The 14,821-nt window shown below is 35.1% G+C and overlaps 1 protein-coding gene across 5 annotated transcripts in view; it reads right to left on the bottom strand.

Moving 5' to 3' along the window:
- LOC143222029 (alpha-catulin-like) overlaps window positions 1–14,821 on the bottom strand; it is a 145,747-nt gene that overhangs the window by 41,222 nt on the left and 89,704 nt on the right. For all 5 annotated transcript variants that reach the window (XM_076447851.1, XM_076447850.1, XM_076447847.1 and 2 more), the window contains one exon: window positions 224–413. In XM_076447851.1, coding sequence (XP_076303966.1) covers window positions 224–257 — 34 coding nt within the window. In that variant the 5' untranslated portion in view covers window positions 258–413. The remainder of the gene's footprint in view (window positions 1–223; window positions 414–14,821) is intronic.

Genomic DNA, 14,821 nt, shown 5'->3' with positions numbered 1-14,821 from the left:
ATATATATCAATAACATATACTATTGTTAAGGAGCAACAAAACTGGTAGCCCTTCTTTTGTTCTTAACTAAAAGCTTCGCTTCAGTTGTTAGTAATGTGAGTAAATAAAGCACATTAGATCTTGTGTTTTAAACCAACACAACAAATATAAATAACACTTTGCGTTCTTCTTTAACCAGACATAAGAAAATGAAATCATAGTAGAGTAAAATGAATCCCGTACCTGCAGCCCTGGCATCTTTACAGGCTTCATACATGTCAATTTTAATCTCAGGATTGTCATCTGCAATAGCTTCTCCCACGGACACAAACCTTTCAACTGCTAGGTTGACGGCTTGACCAACTCGCACAATGGCACGTAAAGCTTTCTCTGACTTAATGGGCTTTTCTTTTGCGTTGACTAGTGTAGTTATCTGAAGGAAATACAAAGTTCAGTTACAGGTAAAAAACGTCGACGTTACTATACTGTAGGCTCTTTAATCATATTTTTAAAACAAGCAGTAACACTCAGAAAAGTAGTACTTGGGGAAGGTGAAAATTTACCTTCGGGTTATTACTTGAAATCTACGTTTGTAACTAAACTGAGTAACCAATTACGATAAGAACGACTAAGATGTGTCCTGCATATCACGATTACCTTTACCATCTAGCCTATTTCATAGACCATACACACATCAATTATGGAACTTAATTATTTGCTGAACTTCTTAAAAGACTGTTTACATCGAGTTCTGTCCATTGCGGGGAATCGAACCCCAAATGTTCGTTTAGTAAATCCATAGAGTTATCACTGTCCCAGCAGAGAACAGTTATTTAGAAAACATCACTGCCAATAATTGGGTTTGTTTTGTTTTGAGTTTCGCGCAAAGCTACTAGAGGGCTATCTGTGCTAGTCGTCTCTAATTTAGCAGTGTAAAACCAGAGAGAAGACAGCTAGTCATCACCACCCACCGTCAACTCTTGGGCTACATTTTTACCAACGAATAGTGGGATTGATCGCACATTATAACGCCCCGCGGCCTAAAGGACGAGCATGTTTAGTGTGACGAGGATTCGAATCCGCGACCCTCAGATTACGAGTCGAGTGCCTTAACCACCTTGCCATGCCGGGTCAGTAATTGGGACAAGAAACTTCACCCGTTGCTCGATCATCATTCAAAGGCAGTTGTGTTTGAGTTAAACGACACAATGCACGAGTTGTGTGTATGAATATTCGAAAAATTTATACGAATGAGCACAGGATACGCAAGCTATTCTAGCGCCACTTGTTGATATACAAGTTACACTCATTTGTAGAAATTTTAAAAAAACTTCGATCAAGAGCTAAAGACGTAAAATAGTTTACCTAATTTATTCTTTGCTGTGTTTGTGTTAACAATCAGTAATCTTTTGAAAGGTTTCCTGTTTTTATACTGAACAGGTACCGTACTGTACGAGTGTTTCTATGAACAAATATCATTCACCAATTTAAAATTACATGTTTATATTGTATTACCCCTTAACATAAAACAACAATAATTTACACGTCACTATTTTCTTCATAAGACACAGTAATGGAAAAGAAATTGTAACCCCTCCTAATATTTGATATGTATGGCACCCTTCCCTCTAGATTCCCCATAATTTCATCAACTCTCTCCACCTCCCCAAGCTATAGTTAGATAGATAGTTTGGCGACAAACATTATTTAGCGAGGCATTAATGATATGAAAAGCTATGAAAGAAAAGAAATTATTATTTTTCACCTCCTAAGCGTTCAAACAATTACGTTATTAAAATGAAAAATTGTTCTACACTTGCAGCCCATGGAAAAATTGTACCTCCATGTCCTCAGTCACGTGCACTACTGATTGATTATTCAGTATTAATCCAAATACATAAAAAACATGTGCTACTGTTATCGAACGACATCCACCATGTAACTCGTAAATATCGTAAATTGAACCAGCCCATAATTTGTACACAACTGTATGTTTATACATTTATATGTACACATTTTCAAAATCTTAATACAAGCTTCAGCGACATATTTCGTTTAAACAGATATGTTTAATCTTAAACTACTTTAACTGGTCAGAAGAATCAGTTCAATTACGCATTATCTATATGTGAATAGATTTCAGCAAATATCTATCATACGTGGAGACAGAGATACTAGAAACCTTGGTCTCACTTTCATTGAATCAAATTACTTAAATGATATGTCGTTCTGGTAAATTCTAATAGTGTTTAGAAATGAATAAAGTTCTAAACGAAATTAGATCTCATTTAGAATCCGTATAGTGTTGGCCGCATCTTGTCTCGAATTTTATGTTATCCAGTAATCATATACCAAGAATGTGGCCACAGAGTAAAGTGTTCTGGTTTTTCTGTTGATGCATCTTTCACTTGCATTACTTTGTTTTATGAAGAAAAAAAAGCGATGTCTTTAACTCGTAAGCAGCGGGAATGTTGTTGATAGCAGCATCAATTGATGATGGTCGCCATTTAAGGGTTAAAGTAAAACTTCCAGTTCCCCGGGGCCCAGCCTGGCCAGGTGGGTTAAGGCGTTCGAGTCGTAATCCGAGGGTCGCGAGTTCGAATCCCCGTCGCACCAAACATGCTCGCCTTTTCAGCTGTGGGGGCGTTACAATGTAACGGTCAATCCCACTATTCGTTGGTAAAAGAGTAGCCCAAGAGTTGGCGGTGGGTGGTGATGACTAGCTGCCTTCCCTCTAGTCGTACACTGCTAAAGTAGGGACGGCTAGCGCAGATATACCTCGAGTAGCTTTGCGCGAAATTAAAAAAAACAAACCAGTTCCCTGTGTTTACACTTGTGGTCAGTTTAATTTACTGCATTCCCGAAACCACATGTTATGATGGTATTAATAAATTTTCATATTTTTTGATCTAGTGCTACTTCGAATACTAAAGAGACAGAAAACATACAAAGCTGCAAAAACGTATATGCCTGATTAGCTTCATTCCAGATAACAGAAATGAACTTATTTTTCTCTAAGTACTCTTATTGTAACATCTATCCAAGGACAGTATTTTTTGTTGTTGTTACAGGTATCAGAGGTCGCGTGGTGTTATTACAAAATATATATATTATGTAGTTTTCTTAAATTAATATAAAAATAACTACACATTGTACTTTCATTAAATCAACGTTAAATGACGAAACTGTGTTTAGATCAATGCTTTTCACAACGAAACATTATTGGGAGTTTATATACGTAGTTGTTTAAAGCGACCACATTATTATTCTTAATATGATTATAATTAAACAACAAAGAGCTAGTAAAAATGTAATCCTGAATTGTCGAGTTTTAAAAACATTATGTCTAGAACCGCGCGATAATTTTAAATAAAATCATCCCTTCGAAGAAAAATATTTTTGTAATGTGTAACTGAACTCTGCTATTTATTTCCCTATTAAATCATTGAAGCATGGTTATTCCAGAAAAATAACATTACTTCCATAATATAATTCAAAAATCTCTATAATAATTTTAAAAAGTGAAAATACGAAACCATTACGCGATACACGCATCGTTGAACTTCCGTGTGAGTGAATTGCTAGTTGTATTCTTTAATTAGATAAACTTACACACACGAGTCATGAAATAAGTACGATGAGTTTGTTCTTGAATTTCACGCAAAGCTACACGAGGGATATCTGTGCTAGACGTCCCTAATTTAACAGTGTAAGACTAGAGGGAAGGCAGCTAGTCATCACCACCCTCCGCCAACTCTTAGGCTACTCTTTTTACCCACGAATAGTGGGATTGACCATCACATATAACGCCCCCATGGCTGAAAGAGCGAGCATGTTTGATGCGACTGGGACCGAACCCGCGACCCTCAGATTACGAGTCGAGCGCCTTGACTACCTTGCCATGTATATATACGGAAATGTGCTTCCCAAGCAAGGAGAATAAGGATACACACTTCTCAGCGATACATTGTCACGCACGTGCTTTCTAAACATTCAAGATTTCTTGCATATATAATTGACTAAAGATATGTACAAGCTTATGCTTTGTGAGCAGACAAAGGTACCTAATTAAAGTGCGCACAATAGAAACTTAGTGTGGTAAACCTCGTAATATCCTCTCGTTGTTTAACACCGCTAGTGTAGAGTGTAAATTCTCACCAATGTTCTCCATATACAAAAGACACTGGATCGTAAATTAGCTAATTTCTTCAATGAATACCTGTTACTTATAATCAAATGATCTTTAATTCTATATTTTATTTTGTTTGTGTACGATATATACAATGCAAAGGTGTTAAGACAAAGTAAAATGTAGATATCAAACTATTTGCAAGGAAAAATGGAAGGTAAATCACAAATGAAAAATCAAAATTACTCTTTATATTTCGTACAACAGAAATTCAGTGGAAGTGCCCGAGATCAACAAACTGTTAATATTTTATGTGTCCCCCTTTTGCTTTTCAGGTATTGGTACAACATATTCAATCACAGTGTCCTTTGGGACACTTTTGTCCAAATGTCTTTAATACTCTTCCACAAAGTTTCTTTGGAAGTAACTTTTAATTTGTCAAGTTTTTGATTTACCAAATCCCAGATCTGCTCAAATGAGTTGAGGTCAGGGCTCTATGAGGACACTGCATCTTTTGAATGACTCCATCAGCTTCTTTCTCAGCTATGTCCCAGCATGATCAGCTGGCTAGGGCGCTTGACTCGTAACTTGAGGGTCAGTCACGGGTTGGAATCTCCATCACACCAAACATGCTCGCCCTTTCAACCGTGGAACGTTATAATGTGACGAACAAACCCATCATTCGTCGGTAAAAGATTAGTCCAAAAGTTGCCTGTGGGTGGTAATAAGTATCTTTCTTCCCTGATAACTTCTAAGTTAGGGAAGGCTGTCGTAGATAGTCCTCGTGTAGCTTTATGCGAAATTCAAAACATACATTTTTCTCAGCTAAGTAACTTCTGCATAGGTTGGATGAGTGTTTGGAATCATTCTTTTCTTGGTAATTGAATCATTTAACAATAATACAGAAACCATTAGGCATACCATCATGGATTAGCATATGGTGATACTTGCACCGGTCTATTATTCCATTTATTTTGGAAATATCCCCTGTCGCCTCAGGAGAAAAACACCACCAAACCACCACACTGCCTACTCCATGTTTCATGTTAGGTGCTATATATTGAGGTAAGTATCTTTCATCTTTCTTCCGCAGAAAGTACAACCTACGGTTTGAACCAAACATTTCATACTTGGACTCATCCGTCCATAACACCCTTTTCCAATCACCGACAGTCCAGATTGTATGTTTTAACACATTTCTGTCTCTTTACAATATTTGAAGATCAAAGTAAAGGTTTTTAAACTGCTACACAACCAAGTATTCCATTCTCGTTGAGTCTTTTTGATACTGAAGGTTTGGATACTTTTCTGTCATTTGGTACATGGTCGTGTATCTCATGCTTGAGATCAGTGTCAGTCTTCCTTCCATCAAGAAAGCTACATAAATGAAGATACTTAACATCAATATAATTGAGTTTAGGTGTTCTGCCTATTATTTTTCTATTTTCAGTTACATTTGTCTGTCTCAATATCTAAGATGTACTTGACAATGTTTGGGGAGAATTTCAAGTCTGCAGCAATTTGTAAATATTTTATGCAAACTCTCTGCTCTACTTACAATTCTCTATGCTTTTTGGGTTGTGGCTTGACAATAAAACTTAATATATATAATGCTAAACACTGATTATTTGTGAAGTGATATTAAATTGATTTCTTCTAGGATATATACTGGTACCATACACTAGTCACTTGCTAGCTTCTTCCTGTATAAATAAAACATTGCATGGTGTACAATGGAATTTATGTCATACTCTAAATTTGATCAATATGTTCATTCAAGCAGAACCCTTATGACATGCCCTTGGTACAATCATATGTGAATTCTAAAGAATGATAAGGGGCCTGACATGGCAAAGCGCGTAAGGCGTGCGACTCGTAATCCGAGGGTCACGGGTTCGCGCCCGCGTCGCGCCAAACATGCTCGCCCTCACAGCCGTGGGGGCGTTACAATGTTACGGTCAATCCCACTATTCGTTGGTAAAAGAGTAGCCCAAGAGTTGGCGGTGGGTGGTGATGACTAGCTGCCTTCCCTCTAGTCTTACACTGCTAAATTAGGGACGGCTCGGTGCAGTGGGCTAACAACCTACTCACTTAAATACTTGTTGAAGAATCCGCAAGCGATTACGGCCCTATGTTCCTAGATGGAATCTAATGTTGATAACTAACTAACTAACTAAAGAATGATAAGTATTCTCATCCTAGCTTATTCAATAGTTATCAGGGATCAGTGAAGTGTTATCATAGTATTAAAATATAATTCTACAATGACATGAAAGAATTAGCTACATAAAATGAAAAGAATGACAAAATATTCTCTTGTCCTAACACTTTTGCATAGGACTGTACAATCAAGGGCTGTCATTTGTGACTTATGTTCTTTGAATCTGGTTTCCATTTTTCTACTTGTTTCTCCAATATAGAAGTTGTGGTAATTATCACATTGTATTTTATAAATAACGTTGATGTGGTGTTTGTCAGTGTAGTTTTTACATAGTATAGACCTTAGTTTTGTGCAAAAACTAGTAACAAAATATGACATTCCAGTTAACACCAAATTTATTCAAAAACCAGGCACCATGTAAAAACTACACTGACAAACACCACACAAACATCATTTATAAAATACAATGTGATAATTGCCACGACTTCTATATTGGAAAAACAAGTAGAAAAATGGAAACCAGATTCAAAGAACATACAAAGTCACCCTCACACGTTTTCGAACACTGCAAGTCAAAGAAACACAATATAACCATAGAAAACACTCAAATACTAAATAAAGAAACAAACATAAACGCAAAATTAAAAAAGCCTTACTTATACAACAACTTAAACCCAAAATAAACCAATACAAAGGAACACCTTTATACCTATATTAAAAATAATGTAATAAATAATATAAAATTATATATTTAAACATCTAACACCGCCTCTACATTCCGACACTCAATTACACAACCGCTTTCAAACATGTGGTCAGCTTCTGGTCAGTTACCTCTTTCTTTTTTTTGTGAACCTGACGATGACCGAAGAAGGTTGTTCGCTCCTCTACGTAAAATATTTTCTCAACCCAAACGAGCCGTTTTTACATATATACAGTTTAACATTGTAATTACTATTCATGTCTTGACAATATTTTATTTAAACTCCACGGTTAAACATTGTAAATAGTAATGAGTAGCTTCTATTTAAAAGAACATTGAGTATTGAACATGATACAGATTGACGTGATCCTAAGAAACAAATATACTTTAATATTGCAAGTAATCAGCGATTGGTGTGGTCGCGCAGCACAGTATAGGGTTAAGTATAAGAAATAATCAGAGGGTATGAAGTGGCCCTGTTGTATTAGGCTAACGAGTTTTATTAATGGTGGTGAAGATAATGGAACGCTAGACAAACAGTTACGATTTACTAAGAATGTGACACATCTAGACTATTTAACAAAGGAACTGTACATTTTGTAGCGCTAGTTGGCCAGATATCAGACAACTGAGACATTAGTCAACAGCAGTGGTAGATGTGAGTATTGTTAATTGTGAAGAATGTAGTTTTTGTTTTCTCAAAGGTTGCAATAATAACAAAGTTAAGAATTTTGTTCATTTCCAATAGCAACCTTGTTTCCATCGTGTAAGTCAGTGTTGGTCGCCATTTTGCGATAGTTTTACAAGCTAAATCCTAAGATCGTTCACCTCTATTCACGAACGTTATGATTGTGCGATGCGTGGAATGCTTGGTCTCTCAGAATAGTCCCCGGCTGGTACAACGGTAAGTCTATGCATTTAAATGCTAAAATCAGGTGTTTGATTCCCCTCGGTGAACTCAGCAGATAGCCCGATGTGGCTTTGCTTTAATAAAACACATACTCTCAGAATACTCAGGAACGTCCGCTAACGTTAGGGTACTGGAACGTAGACAAGGTTTGAAAGCACAAACCGCAGTTAAATACAAAACATTGGAAACTACAACAGTAAAATAAAAATATTTAAATACACTGAGACATCACAGAGAGAGAAGTGATCCTACGTGAACAACAGATTAAGTACGTTAAAACTTCAGACTGAGATGACCTTGAACCGTCAGAACTAATCAGAATGAAAAGACTGTTTAACAGCAAGTACATTTAAGTTCAGCAATATGCCACAGAACAAGATGGACGAGCCTGAAATATAAAATTACGGTTTAAAATGGCAAGACGTCACAGACTGAGATAACTCTGCAGAATTAAACACACCGAGAAGTTAAAAGACTGAGGTGACCTTGAAGCAGCGAGGACTATCAACGAGAACAAGTTATCAGAGATGGGGATTACTCTGAGATAGTGAAGAAGAAAGTAGAGTTAAGAATGACATGTTGTCACAGACCGAGATCACACTGAGGAAGCCAGTACACTTACGTAAGACGATAATGCACAATCAAGGGTAATTCCTAAAAAAGGAAATACGGTTGTGGAAAAAAAAAAAGTCTTCAAAGTAATCTTAGTTGCCTCCTGAAGAGAAAAGTGTATTAACGAACATCACAAACTGAGATCGCTTTGAAGTAACAAGTACAACGATACTTCATAATCTGAGGTGCCTCCTGAAAAGAGAAGTATATTAACGAACGTCAAAAACAGAGATCGCTCTGAAGTTTGGTTTGTTTGGAATTTCGCACAAAGCTACTCGAGGGCTATCAGCGCTAGCCGTCCCTAATTTAGCATTGTAAGACTAGAGGGAATGCAACTAGTAATTACCGCCCACCGCCAACTCTTGGGCTACTCTTTTACCAACGAATAGTAGGATTGACCGTCACATTATAACGCCCTCACGGCTGAAAGGGCGAGCATGTTTGGTGCGACGAGGATTCGAACCAGCGACCCTTGGATAACGAGTTGATGGCCTTAACCACCTTGCCAGCTCCTTGATGATGATTACGTTATTTTGAAATATATGAAAGGTCCCCAAAACATCAGCGATGCAATCGGCACTTATAAGATCTGTAACAATGACGAATCGAACTTGTGTGAATTGGGAGCTTAAGAGACACAGCAATTGATAATGATCCTAAAGAAATCCATGGTGAAATTAACCAAACCTACGAGAGTATGGTATATACATTGGGATAAAACGTGTGCTTGGCCCCTTTTTATTGGAAGAAACTTTAACGAATATTTGGTCTATAGAAATATTAGGAGAGCAGATAATGGCAGAAACTAGTGCTCTCGCAAAGTAGAAGTTTAGCTAATTCCAGAAAGAATGGACTTCGTTCCATTATGTTGCGGTAGCGTAACTAGCTTCATGGATGAACTGGATTTTAGACGTGTTGTAATTTAGTGGGCGTCGATTCTTTAGATCTACCTACCTGATTCTCTGGGAAGTCTTTTCTTGGGGTAAAGTAACTCCACAGTACACTTTCTATAAAGATGAGATGTGTGAAGCCACTGATGGTGAACGGACGAAAACGTGTGCCGAGTTGTAAACAATTTCAAACATTTACAATATAATTCCATTATTTTAGTTTTTGTGGAAATTTATATTCTCAAAAATAGCTCACGATATTCACAATGTCGCATCACGCATCTTGTTTCAGTTGAATGAGATGAAAAATCTGTTTATATAAATGTCACACATGTACTTACATCATGAGAGATGTAGGTATCAAAAACTTGATTCGATGTATTAACACTAATTCCAATAGCATATAAATGTTATGCTTTATGAATAAAAGATTCTTGTAGAGCCTTAGGCAAAATAGTCCGACGTGTCTGGTATGTTTGTTTGTTTTGAAATTTTGTTTTTGAAATTCGCACAAAGCTACTCGAGGGCTATCTGTGCTAGCCGTCCCTAATTTAGCAGTGTAAGGCTAGAGGGAAGGCAGCTAGTCATCACCACCCACCGCCAACTCTTGGGCTACTCTTTTACCAACGAATAGTGGGATTGACCGTAACATTATAACGCTCCCACGGCTGACAGGGCGAGCATGTTTGGCGTGACAGGAATGCGAACCCGCTACCCTGAGATTACGAGTCGCACGCCTTAACACGCTTGGTCATGCCGGGCCAATCTGGTATGTTAATCTTATTACTAGAAATCATATGTAGAAAATATTCAGGATAACTTAATTAGTTATGTCAGCCAGTTCAAGTCGGATATAACTATGACAAAAGCAAGTACTTTAAATAGGCTGCCAATTATCATTATTGTACTTGTTTCCACTAACGTAGTAAAATTGTGGTACTTTTCTTATCAGTAGTTTATAGTTTCCTAACCAGGTGATTTATAGAACAAAGATGACCGGAATAAAGAAATTTGCATGCCGACAATTCTACACAAAGCGCCTTCCTGTTCCGTACGATCGCTTTAGATTAATGGTTTCGTTCCTTTTATTTTCATTCCACGGATATCAGAATACTTAAATAACCGAAAATGAAGGACATCCACTCGGTTCACGTGATATCTTAACTTACAATGGCTGAAGTTATACGCTGCATTAAGCGTTTTAACGTGAACTTAAAGACTTGAGGACACAGACCGTAATAACGATAAGGGCTAGAACCCTAACGTTTTAAGAAGCAGTCTTCCAAAAATACGACATGAAGTGGAAACAAACTAACATTAGATTGGAGTGTCTTCGACTGTAATGCTTACTGAAGTGGTTACCTCAAAGAGAAAGCTCGGTAATTATGTTTAGCGATTTCCTGGCATGCTAGTCGTTATACAACACTGATATGTTCTGACTTCATTAAAAATTAATCCTTGTAGTTTTTTTTTATTAGCTGTGATCACCAGTATTCCTTGCTAAACACTGTTCTAACAGTGATCACAAATATTCCTTGCAAAGCACTGTTCTGATAGTGATCACCGATATTCAACGATGATAATTTTTAGAAATTCTTAAATACTACCCACCCTTTCTTGGTGAGAAACATTGGTCTGACATTCAGAAATGGTGATAACCATGTATTTCTTACCAAACATGGGTCAGGTTTCGAACATTCTTAAACATTGACTTTCACATCGTTTTTCTTTTATAAACACTGTTCATTTTCAGATGCTCAAAAACAGTTTACTGGTACTTAATATTAGAAACTTACAGGTTCTTGCATTCTTACTATTAATTACCAGTGCTTTAATCAAACATCAACAACACTTCTTATTGAATATTGCGTATTTTAAAGTTATATTTTATCTCCCTGAAATACCTTTTTATTTACTAATAACGTGGTCTTTGTTCGTATAAATCATTTTTCTAATTTTATATATATATTTATTCTTATTTAGTCTTGCTTTAATTAATTTAATTCTTATTTTAATTTGTTTATTTGTCCATGCTTATATCACTAAACTCTAATTTCAGTTATCTTTTGTGGAATTATAGTTTAGTGATATAAGCATATACAAATAAACAAATTAAAATATCCTTCATTTTCCCCTCAGGCCGATAGTTATTACTAGATACTAGATTGTCACGTGTATTGTTTTGTGTTTAATGAATTACGTTAATCGCACAGGACCAAAATAATTATATGATCATGAGTGTTTTCCTTTTCTACCCCTTCATGCTTGATAGACAGGATGTTTGTCAATTAATTCTTAGTTTTAATACACACACACATACAAGTGTGGCAATAGTGATATCTAAATTGTTATTTTTATTCCGAAAGACAAAACTCTGTTATTGTTTTCCAGTAACGATAAAAAAGGTAGAAAGTTTTCATTACAACAGAAGATGTGGAAACAGATATGTAACTATGCATTTCCTCCTGATAATGGTAAACAAAACTATTTTAATTTCCAGTGACGAACAACAAGTTTTCCCAACTGTGAAAAATAAAAAGTTATACCTAACTGCATATTTTCACCTGATAATTGTAGACACAAAGATTTACTGTTATTTTCAATTATCTACAAGTTTTTCACACTAATAATTATCAAGTTTCTAAAAAAAAAAAAAAGTTTCAGACTTCCGCATCCGACACAGGAAACAATTTTTGTGTGAAGATTCATCTACTTTACAGTTTTATCCGAAAGGCACTTACGGAGTTTGTGCACACTAAAACACTGTCTACAAAATTTACAAAATCAGAAAAATAAAAGTTACTGATGGGTTTCACCATTTACAACAATATGGTCTTTATTTTCGTAACGCAAACATATTTTCCCTGCCAAAAACAGCTGCGACTGATTTGAGTACAAAGCATTTGCTAAACATTGTTATAGCCAACGCCTTAGTCTATACTGTATGGTACTTCATGGACTAAGTGTCACATTGATTGACCTCCTCAACACCGATGACGTTTGTAATTATTGAATGAGACGTATTCGAAAGAGACGTCGATATTTCGGTACATATTCACACAGTATACACTAATACAGCTGTGACCTGTTGGTGAACAATAATATTTCGGTTTAACCCAATAGAGGAGGAAAAGCTCCATAATCTTATCGACAAAGAATTTCTAGGGCTACAACAAGACGATAGCTAACACACACGAACATTTTACAGCACAGAATCAAGTAAAATTAGCTTGTAGTTTCTAAAGAAAGTAAGTTAATGTTAAAAAGAAAGATTTTTAAAGAAAGATTATTTATATAAACATTAAATATAAGACGGTTTCCAGCCTCAAAATTACATTAAATACGAATAACTTACTATACAAGATTAAAATCAGTTAAAAAACCAGATGATATCCCAAGACAGTCTTACACCCTCTACATGTTTCGACACATATCGATGCATCGTCCTCCGTAGAGATTTTTTTTAGTGTGTGCAAAATTAAACACACATTTGTACGATTACCAGAGGACCGGCTTGCATATTATAGAATTTCCCGCCATCTACTGACATTTACATGAAGTCCCTCATATTTATTAAATAATTTAAATTCACTTCTTTTTTCTTTTTTTACATTTAATTATTTTACTAGATTCACGTATATTCACACCAATTACATTTCCAGGTTTTGCTAAAATAACATTTTTTGTCCCATTAACTGTATGTTTAGTTTCACTGATGTGTTCTGCTAAAGGTGAAACAGTAAAATTATTGTTTTTAACATTTCTTCCGTGATTATTAGTTCTGAATTTTAAATTTCTTCTAGTTTGTCACAGGTAAGCTATTTTACATTCCTGTGGTATTTTATTTATACCAAAGTTTCCATTAAACGAGTCTCATGTATTAAGAATTTGGCTAACTTTATTTATCGGTTTGTATATTGGAAAAAATATTCATTTGTTTTTAGTTTTTCATTATTTGACAGAATAAGTCTGGTATAAATGATAGTGCCAAACATTCTTTTTTGCTTTTTTCAGCAAATGGTTTTAACTTAATGTTTTTATCCCTATTTCTTAGTTTCTTAACAGTTCTGTGAACAACAAAAGAATTAAAACCTCTTTCAAGAGTTATGTGCTTAATTAATAATAACTCATTGTTAATATTATCCCGTTTACGACATAATTTTAGTACCCACATAAGAGTAAAATACATTAATTTTTTTTAGATTTATAGTGACAATATTTTTGATGTGGCGGAATAATTAAAGAAAAATGTTTGCGATAAGTAAATGGCAATTTCCAATTTATACTTATTTACACTCACTAAAACATCCAAAAAAAATAAACAACCATTTGTTTCAGTTTCATAATTAAATATTACAGAATTATCAATATTATTAAGGTAATTAGCAGAATTAACTAGTTCACCTATACCATGCCGCCAAATCGAAATAAACCTAAAGTCGTAAACGACTAATGATAAACAGATTTATGTTTTAAACAAAGGCTTCAATTTCTTATTTGGTCCAAAAAAGGTTTTAAAAAATATGTTAAAATTGAAACTAAGTTTCAAAGAAATTTTAAAAAAAGTGGTCCAAGAGTTGGCGTTGGGTGGTGATGACTAGTTGCCTTCCCTCTAATCTTACACTGCTAAATAAGGGACGGCTAGCACAGATAGCCCTAATGTAGCTTTGGGCGAAATTAAAAAAACAAGCAAACTAAATAAACTTTATGAAATAGCTATAGGAAAATTAAAGAGTTATATAACTCTAACACCTTATTAAAAGGAAAGTTTAAATCTAAGCAACTACATCTTACCTCGTTTATATATATCTTACCTAAAGTTCATCAAACTGGTTACAGTTTCAGGCCTACTGTATCTAATATTAAGAGTTTAGCTTATAATGTATCAAAATTTATAATAAAAATTCTCATTTTTGAAAGATAAAAAGAAATACACAGTTGAGAATTCGTTTGAATTTGTGGAAAGAACTGAACATATAATTTTAGATCAAAAAGATATTTTCATTCCGTTTGATATCGTGTTAATATTCATTAAAGTACCAGTGAAATAAGCAGTTGGATGTCTTACGTATTAAGATTCATCCCTGACGAGTTTCCAATTTATTATGTTACGTCTTACGATTTCAAATAGCCTAAAATTTTAATTTTAATTTAGCAGTTAATTTAATGTCGATATGTATCAAATTTATGGCACTTACAAACAAGGTTGACACACAGTTTTCTTTCTTAACATAAATATATATTAGTATATGAACAACAATACAATTTGTAATAACGGTTATTATAAATAATGATTTACATACAAAAGTGTTACAAACTTACAAACAATACTGAGTTTACTATCTTGTCTCGAACTGAATATTTTATCGACGGTTCCCGACGAGCGAATTAACTCTATATTGATACACAGATACACTTTACTTGAAGGGAAGACAG

This window comes from Tachypleus tridentatus, chromosome 8 (assembly GCF_004210375.1).
Source record: "Tachypleus tridentatus isolate NWPU-2018 chromosome 8, ASM421037v1, whole genome shotgun sequence".
Taxonomy (NCBI): Eukaryota; Metazoa; Arthropoda; class Merostomata; order Xiphosura; family Limulidae; genus Tachypleus; species Tachypleus tridentatus.
Note: the sequence above shows the minus strand (reverse complement) of the source record. Positions and strands in the feature narration are given on the sequence as shown.